This window comes from Haemaphysalis longicornis, unplaced genomic scaffold (assembly GCF_048455015.1).
Source record: "Haemaphysalis longicornis isolate Haplotype H1 unplaced genomic scaffold, Haemaphysalis longicornis Haplotype H1 scaffold_1, whole genome shotgun sequence".
Taxonomy (NCBI): Eukaryota; Metazoa; Arthropoda; class Arachnida; order Ixodida; family Ixodidae; genus Haemaphysalis; species Haemaphysalis longicornis.
Genome location: NW_027526203.1, coordinates 115,292,937 through 115,309,559, shown reverse-complemented (window position 1 = coordinate 115,309,559; position 16,623 = coordinate 115,292,937). Strand labels below are relative to the sequence as shown.

At 50.6% G+C, this 16,623-nt stretch overlaps 1 protein-coding gene across 1 annotated transcript in view; it reads right to left on the bottom strand.

Annotated features, from left to right (window-relative positions):
- LOC144179414 (uncharacterized) overlaps positions 1-16,623 on the bottom strand; it is a 204,755-nt gene that overhangs the window by 50,727 nt on the left and 137,405 nt on the right. The window contains exons 17-19 of the mRNA XM_077707767.1: positions 10,068-10,199; positions 6,148-6,286; positions 3,666-3,790 (exon numbers count right to left, since the gene is read on the bottom strand). Coding sequence (XP_077563893.1) covers positions 3,666-3,790; positions 6,148-6,286; positions 10,068-10,199 — 396 coding nt within the window. The remainder of the gene's footprint in view (positions 1-3,665; positions 3,791-6,147; positions 6,287-10,067; positions 10,200-16,623) is intronic.

Genomic DNA, 16,623 nt, shown 5'->3' with positions numbered 1-16,623 from the left:
TACGACTACTTAATTCCGTCGGGTCTGGGTAACCCCGGAGGTGCTGCCCAACAAGCTAACCTAGCCGTGCGAAGGAAGCGCGCAATGAACGAATTCGTTGCGCCAAAACAGGCCCAAAACAACTACCGCTAAAGCAGAGGACCAAGCCGACGGAAGGGGTCCCGCCGTCGAACCCATCAGGGTGAGCAGGCTCCGGCGCGCGGGGAACGCTGGGTAATAGCGCCCATTTACCGCGCCATCTACACTGCGCTCCGTGACTTGTCAGAAAGAGCGAAGTCGGGGCCCTATTTATCGTACTCCGTGGTCGCCTCCAAAAAGCGCCCTCCCCCTCCACAGCCGCTGAATAAAAACCAGCGTCTGTCTCCCCGCCTCGACGTGTGTTTGCGTAGCTTAGCCGCTATGGCGACGTGCGCTCGCTCGGCTTCTCTTCGGTCCCAGGTTCGATCCCCGGCGGTGTCAGTAGTTTTGTTCAGCCTGGTTGGGCGTTTTTGTGGCACACGCCACGACGAAACCATTGGCTGGTAGAGGTACAAAAGTTTGCTTTAAAATGCGCTGTAGTAGGGTGTTGTGTCGGGAGCCCCTGCTTCCTTCGTATGAGCGGATGAGCGGAAACGCGTGAGCGCGCCCTGCAGTCACAAGGTGTGGGCATACCAGAGCAACCCTGCGTTATCCCCCAACCCTTCCCCTACCAGGGAGGCATGGGAGGCAGCCCTGCTCAATTGCTCGGGGCTGGAGTCTCAAAGGGCTCCAGTTCGACGGGCGAGAGCGGCGGCGCCTTGACCAATGGGGTCCCGGAATAGGCACTGCACCTGTGCGTAGGGCCGCAGGCCCTAACTCTCTTTTATTCTTATTAAAAATAAAGTTTTACTCCTCGTCCTACTCCTCCCCGCAGTCTGCCCCTCAAATTTCTCGGAACTGCAACTGCTGCCACCAGCGCCTCCTCGGTGCTTCAAAAGAAGCTTTCACAACGACGTCATTATGGCGGCACCTTCATGCTCTCATTGGCTGCGGCCACACGACGGTCGCATCTGGCTCGCCAGTCGCACGTAGTGAGCGGCGAGCCTTCTTCGACGAGCGCCCGACGCCAAAACCGGTCCTGTGCGACCATCGTAACGATAAGTCGCATGCCAATCGCCGTGCACGTGTCTCGCGCGAGACACATGGACGACTACAGTATGCAATTGGCATGCGACTTATCGTTACGACGGTCGCCACGACTAGTCGTACGCGTGAATTGGAGACACATGCTCCAAAGTGCGGGTGCGATACGTTGTGGGCGTCGCGCCGCCCACTGTTTTTGCTCCGCGGTTGCCTCCCTGTTTAGGCGCATTTCGGTCGATTTAGACATGTGTAAGAGGAATTCGAGCAGGAAAAGAAAACATTCATCAACTTGAAGTGAAAGTGAAAATTGCTATTCGTTATACATTGCATTTTATATGTTGAATGAAGCGGTGTGGGCACGTTAATAAGCACCGACGATTCCGCTCGCCCATGCTGTCGGTACCGCTGGAACATGTGTCTACCAGGTGTCACTATTGCCGGCAGAGAGCACGCAGGTGCGCGGAGACCGTGCGAGCGCGCACCGCGCTGCGCGCTTCAAAATATTCGGAACTGCCACTAGCGCCTCCTACAGGCTTTGAAAGAAACTTTCACAGTGACGTCATCATGGCTACACCTTCGGGCTCTCATTGGCTGCAGCCACACGATGGTCGCAACGACCGAACGATTGCATCTGGCTCGCCACTCGACCCGTCGTGAGCCTCCTCCGACAAACTCACGACGCCGAAACCCTTCCGGTGCGACCGTCGTAACGATCAGTCGCATGTCAATCGCATGGTCTACTCGTGGATGTGTGTGCAGGCTAGATAAAGTGATACCCCTCCTTGCACGTTTAGACTACACCGGGAAGCGTTGCCGTTTTGGCTATGAGAATGTCTTCTGGTATTTTCGACATGGTTTGTCAAAGCACAATGCGGCCGCCCTTCCTCCATGCGCCTCGGCCGAAGCCCATTCATAGGCTCAACTGAAATTGGTATTGCTATGAAATTGGTATTGTGCTGGTAATAATAAATAAGCAATACAAATACTTTACTGAATCAAACTTTGGTTCTTTTGTGTGTCGTCATTAAAACGAAAGTAGGCGTCAGTGTAAATCGTCTTTTAGAAAGCATTACTTAGGGATCAGTGGCACTCGCTTTTGTTTTAGTTTTATTACTGAATCTAAAGCTTTAATGCTTTTCCTTTAACGTTTGCAAGGCCGCTCTCGTGCCCCCTCCACGATCTTCTTTAACACTCGCCCTCTATCCAGTCAGCATCGATATTGTACCGTCAGCCACTTTGGATTTGGATAGGTACTTATTTCATTTCTTTGCTCGTTTACGACTTCTCAATATTTTCACCAGAGCATTTTCATGAAACATAACGCTTCCCGCTGCCTGCCTCACACTGTAAAAACAATCCGTAATTACGGACCAGATGGCCGTAATAAAACAGTGCAGTGTTCCGTTTGATGCAGAACAAAGAAAACACTCGTAATTTAACGGAGGTGCGCTCCGTCCCTCAGTATACGGATGCTCTTGCCGTTACGCGTCAAACGGAATCTTTTTCTGCTTTGCAAAATACGGGCGTTTCCTGTGTATGATGCAGAACAGAAACAGATCAGTTTATTAATAACTGAAAGAAATATATTGTGTCGATCGTCGGGAATCGATCGAGATGCGAAAACTGTGCCCCGACAACATTCGTGGCGTAATTAATGCTGCTCTGTTTCGTTAGTGTCTAAAGTGTAGTAAACTTCGTGAGGACCATGAGGCCCATACCGCTCAACACGAGCGCTGTATCTTGTCTTTACGACGCTCCGGCGACGTCGCTGCCCCGGACCTGCAAACTGCACATGCGTGTGTGACCGGCACACTTGCAGAAAATGTAAGGTCATTTGCGTGCAGAAGCAGAGTTGCGGAAGGTAATTTAGTTCTTAAGGAATAAATATCGGCCGAAGTATTTAGCCTAAAGCTTAAAACCAAAGCACAGCAAGCACTATTCATGCAGTGCGAAATCGCAGTCGCAGCCAGTCACATTTTTGCGAGCGCTTTCTCGAAACAGCGGAGTTGATGGCGACCAACTATTGTGGAGGCTTCGTATTTAAGAAATCGCACTTTATCAGCCAGGAAATCTGTAAGCCAGCTAGTAAACACCGATGTATGGCACACGCAGGGTGGGCATCCATGTAGTATACAGGTTGTTCGGCACAAGTTCAGCGTTCGTGCGGTGGTGCAGTGGTCTCGAGCGTCGTGCCCATTCGATCAACGGCGCGGGTTCAATTCCTCGTTTAAGTAATTTTTTTCTTTTCTGAAGGTTGTATCAATTACGGAAAGACGTGCTTTTTGAAACAGAGTGTTTGTTTTGTCACGGCCTTTCCGTACTACGGAATGTCCGTTCTTAAAATTATTTCCGTTGTCTAAATTACGGAAATGTGTCCAGCAACATTTTACCAGCAGCTTTCTCCGTAAAATTCGCCATTTTTTTACAGTGCATCCAAGTACCGCTTTTTCGTGACGTCGTCCACAATTTTTGAGGATACCTTACAAAAGCGAGTTATTCCTTGATGCTCGCAACACACAAAAGAATAGCTACGACGCAAACCCCTCCACGGGGTGGATACTCACGAATCTGTCCCTCGAGCTGGCGGTTGCAGTAGCGGACCCCGTTGATCTCCATAAAGTCGGCGCCGCATTGCCCGTCGGGCCGGTTGTTCGAGTGCAGGTTGAACTGGATGAACGATAGCTCTACCCTGCACCGGAGAGCAAGGGAGGCGGTTCGCTTAAGGTTAGCGTCTTGCCAATGCAGGTTCCTTTTCTTCTTCAATAATCTTCCAATAAATTTCAATATTTCTATTGTTCTTAAAGGGAAGACACCTTTGTTAAACTCTTTCAAGCAACTAACCTGTGCTAACTCGCTACAGCCACGAAAGGCGATTTTTAACGAGGCAATGCTGGAGAAACAGCAGGGCTGGTGGCCCTACTGTATCTTTACCGAAAATAAAACAATTTTTTACCGAAAAAAAAAATTGGCACGGCTGGAGACACAGCGGTCGTGCGGCCCCCTCTTGCTTCTTCTGAGGCCCTGCTGTTGCCCCTCACGAGGATTTCCGAACTTGTCCCTGAAAGTTCTACATGAGTAACAGGCCCGGGTAACGTCTTTGTCCGCAGGCTTTCACATTTCTCCAAAAGTGTACCGCGTTAGCCCGCGCTAGAACCGGCGGCAACCGTCTTTGCGAAAACGGCGTCTGTAGCGTGAACTGCCATGTGCTCCCCATTTCAGGTGCGGAGGGACGCAAACTGTTTTCTCGGTATTTTTGCGAGCTGCTCACGTGGCACAGGCCTGGACGACGCCAGGCGCTCCTGACGCGGCGTACGCGCACGTGTGCTCGGTATTTTTTTATTGGTATTTTTTTGCGAACGCATTTTGCGAACGCCGCCGAACCACGTTCAAGCTTGGTTCGGCGTTTTCTCGCGTTTTTTCAGCACAAGGAAAATTGAAAAACTTTCAAATCCCGCTCTACGCTGGCGTAATATGGGCAGGGGTGACGTAATATTTACCAGCACTAAAAACAGTTATCAGTGCAGCCCAGCATTGAAGTGACACGACTAAGCAGAACCCCGCCGCCAATAGCAAAAACATGGTTCTGTCATGCCGCAGAGAAACTGCTTCGTGTGCTTTCTCTGATATCTCGATTATTGATTTCAAGTTTGCGACAAAATTGGTACCGCTGCTGCCAAGGCAAGGCAGCCCAAGCGAACTTTAGTTCGCCTCGGTGGCTGCTTAGGAGCTCACCATAAGAACTCTCGGCCGTCTCAACTCAGCTCTTACAACACTAATTTTTTTGTACGGTTCGTTGTGACCTGCTATGCGGCAATGAAATTCTGCGGACTACCTTCACAGCATCGGCTGTGCCCGACAGACAGATGCTGATAGCAATGATTGAACACTGGCTACACGGATTTACAATGGCGTCCGAGCATTAAGCCACGCCCATCGGTGCCTGGGCTGAAACTCGACTGGGTGCCAAGTAAACGGTGACCGGAAGTAGCTTTGACCGGAAGTAAACGGTGACTGTGAGTAGGATATACATACGATGCCAAGACGGCTACGTGCGTGCTATCATCAGAAAGCGGGCTATGGTCGAGCGCTTGCATGGCAAGCGCGCCTGCTGCGTCTGGGCATCCAGGAGTGCAGTTTAAGAGGCAATAGCGGAACCAGAAGTAGATACCAGAAGTGGTTACGGCCCCCTGCCATATTTTACAAGAACCGTGTAAATAAACCGTCTAAAGCAGCGTCTGTAAAACAGCGTGCAGTATTTTCGTACATGTTTGATCTGTTGTTACATATAGGGATCGTTTGAGTGTCTAATGCAACAGTGCTCGCCCGACTACAGACAATGCGTTCTCACCCTACATCGAATCAGTTTGGCTGATGAGCACGTAGCTGTGGATTATTCGCCTAGCTGCATTTAAATCATCTTTGCACTTGCTGCATTTATTGTTTTTGCGTCGGTGGCCCGTATTCCCGGCCAGCTGTTCTCCTCCTCTGACCAGCCCCTCAAAACGCCTTTCACTCATTTCATTTTCGATAGCGCGTAACAGCGTTCACTCGTTCCAGCCTAAACTTTCACCGTCAGTCATAAAGGTTGGCGTGCTTGAGTCCTACACAGTCGTTGGTCTTCACAAACAAGACAGCTGTTGCATACTGTGCGTCTATTTGTTTTACGCCAGCAATGCAATTTCGAGTTTTCCTTTTCGGAAGAAACTACACCGTGCTCCCACTGCAGGTCCGTTGGATATAGCAGCAAGCGCGACCTTCAGCGGCGAAAAGAAAAAAAAAACTTGCCGAAATCTGGATCTTCCCACCTACGATGGAACGAAAGTTTTATTGACAGCTAGTGTTTATTGACCCCAGATCGACACATTCATAACTTCAAAACTGTGCACGCGTCTCCTCCAAATTCAAGATCCAGGTTTTGGTCACTTTTCGCCGCTTTGTGCTCGTGCTGTTGTGCAACGCCTCAAAGTGCAGGCAATGCGAGCGTGGAGATCGCATCACTTCTTATTTGGGCGTGAGGACGGACGTCAGCGTGTGTTCGACGCTCACCTGCACCTGTCGGGCGCTGCGGCGATGACGCGGTAGGTGCACGACATCTGGTTCGGGTAGGGTCCGGGGAAGCCTTGGCTGTAGAACACCCCGCTCTGGTCGCAGAACTCGTACATGCACGGCGCCCCCAGCGCTTTGTCTGTGGCGATTGGAACAAGCAAGAGGACAAGGAGGAAAGTTTTTCTTTCTTTTTTTCGTTCGAGCGGTTACGTTAAATAACAAAAGAGTCCCCATGGCTACTCCACTGACGATGCGGAGTAGGAAGATGACCATAACGGTGTCCTACTGGAGCGCCTAGTACACCCGGTAAACGGATGTAGGGATAATTAACAGTAACGCGGCGGGACGAGAGCAAGGAATACGAAGCGAGCGCTGACCCTTAGCTGGAGGATTTCTTGACGTACTCGATGTTTATACAAGAAACCACTAAGGTTACGGTTACACAATTATAGAACTGATCAGCCACAGCCTTTTAATTACGAAGGGTAATGTTTTGCTAACACGAGTGTCATTTTTCGGTTGATATAATAAACAGTCCGGTCTCGGTGTTCTCACAGCACTGCGGCATCCTTTTACATCGCTTGACAAGCCTATTTCTTGCAATGAGTGCGACGGTTGGCCCTTGGGGATATATTCAAAGGATACGCCGTGTGGCACACGTACACACACCCGGATGCCAACGGTATACTATCGTTCATTGCAGAAGCTGCATGCAACACTGTGGAGGCTGCATTGTTGTCAACGGTCCGCCCACTGAGGGCGCCTAACTCGCCGGGAAGGAAAGCGAGACTAGGCCCCGGGCCTCGCGGTTCTACCTGCCGAGATGGGAGACGGAAATGTCCTTTCAAGGCCCCCTTCGCGGTGAGTTAGGCGCCATCAGTGGGCGCACTGTTGACAACAATGTAGCCTCTACAGTGCTGCATGCAGCTTCTGAAATGAACGATATATACCGTGCCGATCCCAGATCGAACGAAAGGCCGAGCATGGGTCACGGAGAACGTGCACTTACCCTGCCTCAGGCGTTATTCAATGTTAACTAGACAGAGTTCGCCCAGTTTAGTCTCCACAGAAAACAACAGCCTAAGCCCGTAATGAAACTCCACGTTCTACAAGCAATGGACCGTTTTGTGGACGTACGGAATCACCGCTTATTTCTTCACACACCCTTACATCGCATTCTCTTTCCTGTCCTGAATATGCCGCACAAGGCTTTCACAGAATGCTGACAAAATGCTGACACAAGCCCGCATCTAAAGACCACCTCAGTCATTTTTGGGCTTTAGTGAAGCCGAAGTGTTAGTTGTTTCATTCACTGTAATATCAACGTTAAAATACGAGTGCACGTAGAACTTCGAGGAACCATTTTTGTCATCAAACTTACGCAGTTGTTGTTTTCACTTTTACATTTAACTATATTGACTGTGCCGCGTAAATAGCAAGTGTGAATAAAGGCGGGATGCAGAACTCAGAAAGTAGTGTGTGTGTGTGTGTGAGGGAAGGGGGGGGGGGTGTCCTGACACCGAAACAGTCCCCCTGGCGGCGTGACCCGGGCACGGCCTTTCGTTCTGTGTGAGATAGACGTGGTATGTAGAACGCCGTTGGTATGCGGATGTGTGTCCGTATGCATAGGTCATACGGGACCTAAACGTTGAAGGCGAGTATACGTCGAAGGGTTGCTCCCGCTTGCTTCGCTAAGAAATCCCAAAGGGCCATAACCATGGACTCTCATTCACGGTTAAAGGACGCCGATAACACTTGCGTGAGCAAGAGTTATCGGCGTCCTTTATCGGCGTCCTTATCTCCGTCATTTTGCACAAAAAGGAGCGAGTCCCTAATCTGTTCGATGCTTGAGTAATGTTTGTGATATCTCGTACACATATCGAGCGTGGCAAAAGTCGTGCAGTTGAGAGACAGCGCTTGTGTGGTGCCGCTTGCTCGAGTGCCTTGTTGCTTGCTGTGCGCAATAGCTTCCCAGATTAGTTCAAACTCATTCAACTTTTGGTGTTGCGGCAAACGAACTGCGCCTAAACATACCTTCTGTTTCTCTAAACCAACTGTCTCGCAGTTGTTTGGATCTGTGCTTATGCAATATAAATGCCCTTCCGCGAAACGCAACGAGGATTTGGGCACTCCGTGTAAGCGGAACACTCGAGGAGTTTGTTACCATCGAAGAGGTCGACTCGGCACTGCAGACACAGTTCTCTTCGGACAAGAGCATTCAGAAGACGTTCGCTGTCTATCGGTCGGGGTGGACATTATTATCAGAAAAGCGGCGACATGAGCTCAAACAGTGGAACCTTAACTCCTTTTTCGTCACTCAGTGATTGCTAGCTGACATAAACCCCCTCGTGTGTGAATGTGTACGCATAAAGATAGCCACTTCGTGTTTTGTCTTCTATTTAGGTTTGAGTAGCTTCTATCTTCGATCTTCTGCTTTGCTGAAACGACGCCGAAAGATCATCTGGGAAGGAATTTAACTCCGAAAGTATGTTTTCTCCGTTTACGAACTTTCCGATTAACCAAGATTTCCCGGAACCTTTCGGTTCTGTTTGTGGAGAGTCCACTGCATACTAAACCGTTCATGCGAAACCACCTATGTCCTTCCGTCGTGTGCTTTTAGAGGCGAAGCCCCTTAGCGGCTTGGGCTGTTGGCGTCTCCTGACGTCATCGTCGTAATCGTTATCTCATGTAGTCACGGTACTAAAACAACGGAAAACTCGTTTATGCTTCGCGCTAGAACGTAACGAATACTAAAAAACCACCGGGGCACTCGTTCACGCCCCGCGCTGGAGCGCTTCATAACGCGAACTAAAAAAACACCGGGACACACGTTTACCCCTAACACTAGAGAGCTTCGCGCTTCAAAGACAAGAGACTTTTACAGCAAAGCTGTCCACCTCTACCCCACAACAGTTTGATTTCCACTTGCGAAAACGCCATGGCGCCAAGAATACACTTATACACTGCATGCTTCGTCCCTCCCCAGGTTTCACGTTAGTGGAGATGGACGGGGATTTTTTTCAAATTCCTTTCTTTCGGAGGAATTACCAAACGGAAGTTCCTAAAAATCGAACGAAGGTGTAATTTATCTCCTTTAAATAAACCTAGCGCTGCCTGACTTATGAAAATTTCAGCATATCACAATGAAAACAATATATAGATTATGGCCACTATAACCACCCTTGAATGCGAACCGTTGAATCGGATAAAATCACCCCACCGTGGTGGCCCTGTGGCTAAGGCGTTGCGCTGCTGAACACGAAGACGCGGGTACGTATCCCCGCCGCGGCGGGAGCTTTTCTGATGGAGGCGAAAAGCAAGAACGCCCGTGTATACGAGATTGCGGCGCCTGTTAAAGATCCCCAGGTGGTCAAAATTAACCCGGAGGCCTCCACTATGGCGCGCCTCATCGTCTGCTTGCGTAGGCGCGTTAAACCCTACAATCAATCGAATCGGATGATAAAACCAGTTTAAGCATGGGAGGCAGTCTTGTTACGTTGTGTTATTTATTTATTTATTTATTTATTTATTTATTTATTTATTTATTTATTTATTTATTTATTTATTTATTTATTTATTTATTATTGCGGGAACTTTCGGGCGAAGTGCAGTACTGCATCTCACTGGCGCACGCCTTCTCTTTTAACGCAACACTTTAGTACTTTAGGCGAGGGCCCCAACGCGTTACGTGCGTAACCAGTGCCCTCGAACGCCTATGATTGTTCATCTCTGTGGACCCGGAAATCTCTTGTCGAAGCGTGCCCACCCACTTCCCGCTCTGAACAGCTCACAGGATCGTGACACCCCTCAACCTTGCTCCATTCTCAATTGTGTGCGTGCAGTGGCGAAGGTGCACTGGAGCGGATGACTGCGACTGTTCTCTAGAGTAAAGAACATAACAGCGTGGAAGCAATACCAACCAAGGCCCGTCGAAGGTGGCAGCCTCGTTCCGCACTCAACCTGGCGGGCCTTGATGTGGAAGCCAGGCCTGCTCCCGCTTTGGTCTGACCGGAAGCGGAACACCATCTGCGAACTGCTGAAGTGCACCAGCCCTGGATAAGAAGAAGACGAAGTGCGGAGCTTGAAGCAGGCTCTCTTAGCAGCGTTCTATCAGCACCGATGATAAGCATGTTGAGGAGTGTAATGAGTCGCGTAGCAGCCGACACCGACAAGCCGGGAATTGAAAAGAAGAGCACGCGATGCGTGGGACAGGAGAGCGGGTCAGCTCACGAAAGAAGAGCCTTCTCTTCCAACTTCTCGCATAGTGCGCACTTTTCTTCTACAAATTCCGATATTTGTTGTGCGATTATTCTTATCAATTGTTTTTCTCCAAGTCTTAGTTTTCTAAATTTGGCACAGTAGCCCCACAACGACCCTGGCCAATCCCCCAAGTGGGTATTCGTCACAAACAAATTGTTGTTGTTAGCTTTTATTAGAAAGGAAGGCCATAGGCCAGGGGGGAGAAGAAGAGAATGGGGAGGGAGGAGCACAGTCCTGATCACGTCATCTTCAAGGGATCTCTTCAAAAGTCATGCAGACCACTGCTAAATTGATCGTACTAGGACGCTTTTTGTGGCATAAATAATGATTTGGAAGAGTGTTTCGTGTGATAGGGATGTTGGGGCGATGCAAGTTGAGGTGTTGTGGCGAGGGGGAGTGAATGTACGAAAGCGAGAAAACTTGGGGCAGTGCCAGATGAGGTGGTGGAGATGGGCTGTGATGGAGTGGTGGCAGTAGGGACATCGGGGGGCGTGCTGTGGATAATACCATTGTCGAATGGTCTCTGGTGCCGTACAGGTGTTGGTGAGGAACTTGTTCAAGAATATTTCTTGTGCTCGGGTCAGGGTGGGGAAGGAGGTGAGGTAGCCTGAAGGGGTGAGTGCCTTGAGGCGTTGTTGTTTCAGTTGCCTGGACCTACGGAGTCTGAATGCGGGAGCGAGAGTGGGGTCATCGTCAGGGCAGTTGAGCCAGGGGTGGTCCGAGAAGGGCGGCGCCGGGGGTCCATCGGAGGCTATCGTGAGAAGGGCCTCCTGCGCAGCCACGTGAGCTGCTTGGTTCCCAGGAGCGGCTGGTTCATGACCGGGGGTCCAGTCAATTCGGACTTGACACCCTAATGTTTGGAGCGCAGTGATTTGATGAATAATGTGGTGGACAGAAGGGTGGGTGGACCTTGGATGACAAAGCCTTGGAGAGCTTCATATGAGACTGTTAGGATGCGAAGGTTGGGGGGAATGGGGAGATGGTAATCGTACATGAAGTAGTCGAGTGAATCCTGGATAACGATGAGCTCCTCATCCTTTTAAGTAATATTGGGAATACGGTGATATTGGGCTCCCACGATGGATAAATTGTACGGGCTGATCCATGTTGTGCCGACGTGTGGGTTTATGTGGCTAGCGTCTGTGTAGACGTCAATTTCACGCGGTCGTTTAGTTGAGGCAAGGCGTCGGCAGCGTTGCTGTCGAAGCTTGGGCTTCCTGTGCGCGACGGGTTGCGAGGTGACGGATTTAGTGAAGTGGGGCCGCTGGCAGGGGGTGTTGGGGCTGGAAAATTAGGTAGGGGAATTTGCTTCGTTGATCCCACGCGGTGAGGAGCACGCCTTGGTGGGTGAGTTGTCGTTTAAAATTGTATTGATCCGTTTGTTCCTGAATGATGCGGTCGGTTGGTGGGAGGGTCGCTGCTTGTTGGAGGTTTACAATTTTTGTATGACGTGGGAGGCCAGTGATGGTGCGCAGGGGAATTATGAAGAACTTGCAGCGTGCGTCGCTGGGTGCAGTTGAGGTCACAATGTGTTCCTCCGTACGAAAGAATGCTCACCGCTACTGCTCTTCCGAGGGTGGCCTTTTGTTTGGCTCCCCCACGTTTGTTTGAGAGCCGTCGGAGGGTGTGCTGCACGAAGTTCCATTTCTGCTTAAGGCGATTAAGCCATATTGTGGGGCTTTTCCTGGTTCCAATGTAGACTACGAGGAGTTAATTGGTTCCAGTCTGGCTAAGACAGAAATGGAGGCGACACTGACTTGAGGTGGCACGTATTCGGTGGGGGGTTGACGGCCGAAAATGGCGAGGAATTGTGTTTTGCGAGGTGCGAGGGACAGGCCAAGGTCGGGGAGGACCTTTTAGAGTCCCGTCACTGCGCACTGGAGGTAGGTAATCATGGCGTATTGATTTGGGTATTGGGCTGATTCGGTCCATATAGTAATATCGTCGGCGTATATGGTAAAGCCGGCTGTGGACTCAGTTATGATCCGTCTTGCTATTCCGGTCATGGCTAAGTTAAAAAGAGTTGGCCCAAGTATGGAGCCTTGTGGTACACCCCTGTCAAGGTAAAAGACTCGGGGAGACCAGCCGGGGTAGGTTCCGTGTAATTTAATGGGGGCGAGCTTCAAGGAAGTTTCGGATCCAGTTTTTGAGCTATCTGGCTGGGAAACGCCTCAGCTAGTTCTTCAAGGATTGCTTGTTGGCTAACGCAGTCGAAGGCTTTCTGTAAGTCTAGTGTGAGAAGGTAGTCGGTGGGTTGTCGGGAGTATTTCCGGTTAATCACCCGTCTGAGGAGCCAGAGGCTGACAGCGGCGCTGAGGTTGGGGCGAAAACCTGTTTGTGAGGGGTGAAAATAGGGCCTTACAAATTCGAGATAGTGGGTGATTCGGTTATGGATGAGCCGTTCTATTAGTTTGCAGATAACGGGAGTAAGGGATATCGGTCGGAGATGCGAGAAGTCGTCGGGCGTTTGTTGCTTCTTATTTGGTTTTGGTATGGGAAATATGAGCAAAAGTTTCCGGTGGTTGGGGACGAGTCCAGTTTCCCACGAGTGATTGAGCTGTTCGAGTAGGTGTAGCTGGGCTGGTTCAGGTAGATTGCGTAGGTGCATCCATTGAATTCCATCGTGGTCAGGGGCGGATTTGGGCCTTCCTTGACGGAGCGCTGTTGCGAGTTCAGCAAACGAGAATGGGCTTTCAAGTTCGGGCACTGAGTCGTGTATAGTAATATTCGGTAGTGGTTGAGGACGAGTGAGTGAAGCGTGAGGAAAGAAGATGCGAAGAAGAGTTTCTTCAGTTTGGGAGTAGTTCTTGCTGGTGAGCAGTAGCGTTGGCAGTATTGGTGTGCGGCTGCGTTTTTTGTCACCAAGGCTGCGATGAAGTTTCCGCAAAGAATTGAATCCAGGGAGACTGCCGAGGTCGTTGCATAGTGCAGCCCAGTTGTTTTTGGTAAGCCGTGATCGTTCTGTACTGGTCACATATGCGACATAGAAGGGAATGTCTTCCGCCGGAAGTACGATAGAGTTGCGTGAGGTACTCCATGCGCTTCGATAAGTTGGCCAAGTGGTTGTCAGAAGGAGGGCAGGTTTTGTCGCAAGTTATTGTCTCTGCTGAGGCAAAGTACGAGTTCTGAATGATGCCAGTCATTTTCTCCAGTGAAGACGGGCGATCGCATTGTAGAAGCTTCTCTCGGAAAATGGCCCAGTTTAAATGAAAGTGAGTAGTCTGTTGGTCTCGCATGCGTTTTCATTTAAGATTTATGAGTATCGGAAGATCATCACTACTCCAAGTAGTGAAAAAGGGGACCCAGGTCTTCACAAGGCCCGGGGAAGCGCATGTTAAGTCAGGGGTGGTGTCGGTATGATTGGGATGGAGGGCGATCCGAGTGAAATAGCTCATCATTGATGAGCTGAATGTTGGCCACTTCGGTAGAGGTCGAGGAGGTATGTTGCCCTACCGGAGTTGGTTGGGTAGCCCCAGGTAGTGTGGGGGGCGTTAAAGTCACCTCCGATGAGAATGGGGGCGGAGGGGTATTCATTCTGATATGTTGGAGTCATGAGAAAGCATCTGAGCATGTTTGATACCTGGGTCGATAGTAGGCGGAGACGAGCATGACCTTCTTGGCCCTGGAGGATGGGCGATGATTGCGACAACTTCGTAGAGGGGGGAGGAAGAAAGCGGCAATGGCAACTGAGTAGCTGGAATGGAGGAGTCAAGCAGGATAGCTGCATGGTCAAGAACTTTGGAGCTGCGTGGAATAGAAGGATTGATGAAGACGTTGTATCCTGGAAGCTGAGAGGTGGTGAGGGTTTCTTGAAGTAGGAAGGCGATTGGTTTGATACATTTTACTTTGGCTGCGATTATTGTTTTGGCAGTCGAAAAGCTTCTGCAGTTCCACTGAAGAATGGTGGAAGGGTTAGAGGTCATGGTGTGGGTCGTGATAGGACTTTGCGAGGGGGTTCAGGTATGGGTTCCGATGGTCGGACGTTGGTGATGGCTTAATGGGGGATGTCTCGGATTTGCTGGAGCTGTCCATCGAAATACTCATGCATACGACGACCATCCTCCAAGCGCGCGAGGCGTTCCTGGTGTATTTCCGTTCGAATAGTTTGAAGCGTTTGTGTTAGTTGGGGATCGTTTTTTGGATGAGAATTAGTGTTTTCTTGTAACTGGGGCTGCGGTTGCCGCGGGGAGCTGGGGTACCAGATCGCTTTGCTTAAGACGTAAGCGATGTGTTCATTTTAGTTGACTGGGCTCGCTTGAGGTCTGTAATTTCTGCTTTGAGTTTCAGATTTTCAGCGCGGAGAGAATTTAACTGGTTTCGGATTTAGGTGAATTGGGGACTTTTGTGCGTTGTTTTGGAAGAAGTTTTGGGATCGTTTGCTGGAATATTTTGCTTGAAACGGTCAGCCCATGAGATGCCTTGAGCTTTGTCCTTGTTGGGAGAGTTCGAGCTTGTTGTGGGACGCGGCCAGGACATGTGGGATTTAGCGAGATGTGGCCGAATTCATCGCAAACGGCGCAATTAATGGATGGTCTACAGTCATCTTCATTGGGACGAGTTTTGCCTCAGGAGCGGCAGACGGTTTGGGATGGGCAATATTGGACATGTGGCCTATATTGTGGCAGTTGTAACATACCATGCGGCGGGGTTGCTAGGGGGACACTTTTTCTATGGCCATGTAGTATTTGATCCCTTTTGGAGGAGTAGGTGAGTCGAAAGTAATAACGGCCTTATTAGTGCGACCTAGATGGTGGCAGATGAGGATCTGTGCTTGTTCAGAACGAAGCCACTTTTGATTTCATCGTTGGAATCGCCAGGTTCTACATCGATGAAAGGTCTGATCTCGAAGGGAAACGTGAAGGTTGCTGCGGCGTGGGTAAATTGTATTTGTGTGGCGGTGAGCAGTCTCTGCATGGGTGTTTCATCATAAGTGGTGATGTGGAGGCAGTTTCCGAGGGTATCATATCTGTGGGAAGCGAGCTCAGCTGGATAGGACTGGGGGGCAGTATTGCCGATTAGGTGAGCGAGGGCGTGTTTAGGGATGTTGTTGATACTAAATTTGGAGAGCGGCCTTAGTACGAGCAAGAAGCGTGGTCTACTCACTCGGTCTCTTTGGTTGATCGGGCGTTGTGCGGCGGAGCTGCGCTGCCACGTTATGGAGGTGCGGCGGGGACCTTGGTTTTGACGTTCCCTAATGGCTGGGGTTCCATGGTTAACTTCAGCGGTATCTGGTGCGGTGTCTTGCATATTTATGTCCTGGGGGCTTGAGGGTCGGCTCCGGATGCTCACAGTGACTGACGTGGAGGGGTGTCTAGGCGGTGCAGAAGGTATGTGTTCGGACACTAGAGGAGTGGTTGACGCTTCTTGAGATGCTGGCAGCCCCCGTTGATTCGAGTGAGGCAGCAGCGGCGGGCGGCGCAACGGCGGCGGTGCCGACGACGACATGCCGCCCGAAGGGAGGCGTTAGGCCTAACGGCCAAAGCCTCAGATAGTAGGACCTGCCGGGTGTTTACCAGGGCGCTATGATAATCCAGGTGAGTAGATAGATGGTTACACACTCACAAAGATCGGTGGGAATGGCGATGAGTCAGTTTTGTGGAAAAAGAGACATTTGCACAGACACTGGACGAGCGCTGTTTCTATTGTCTTCGTCTTCGTCTTCGGCCCTTGGTGAATACCCTCACAAACAAAGGAACAACAACAAGGGTCAGCTTATGTGTGGTGACGCAGCGGTTTTGCGACCAAGAGGCTGGCGTGCTCAGGGACGTGCTTGGACTGGGCTCAAGGTTCGCCAGGTTGGCGGTGCGAGGTGCGCCACGCCAGGTGCCGTCCCGGAAGACCCGCCGCTGCCGTCCGAGTGGCTGTTCTCGGAGGGGCCTTTGTGCGGAGCGAGGCTTACGCTGGCGAACCAACAGCGCGTGACTCGGCCGTGCGGAGCTGCGGCCGCCGGGCTACTTAACGGTCCGCGTCTCCCTGTGTGCCCTACTGCGTCCTCAGGACGTCAGTATGTCCTCGTCGCCACGTCTACCGAGCAGCGATCTGACGGGACTGTGAGCGCGTCCTCTTTCTGAACTCTCCTTCGGACGTTTCCGCGTTGCGCGTTTGTTTTAGCTTGTTGTAGTTTTTTCTGTAGTTTACTTGTGGGAATGCGTTTTCCACGAGAGAATATATTCCGTTTTTTGAAGTCTTAACGAGCTATGGCGTCACGCGTTTCGT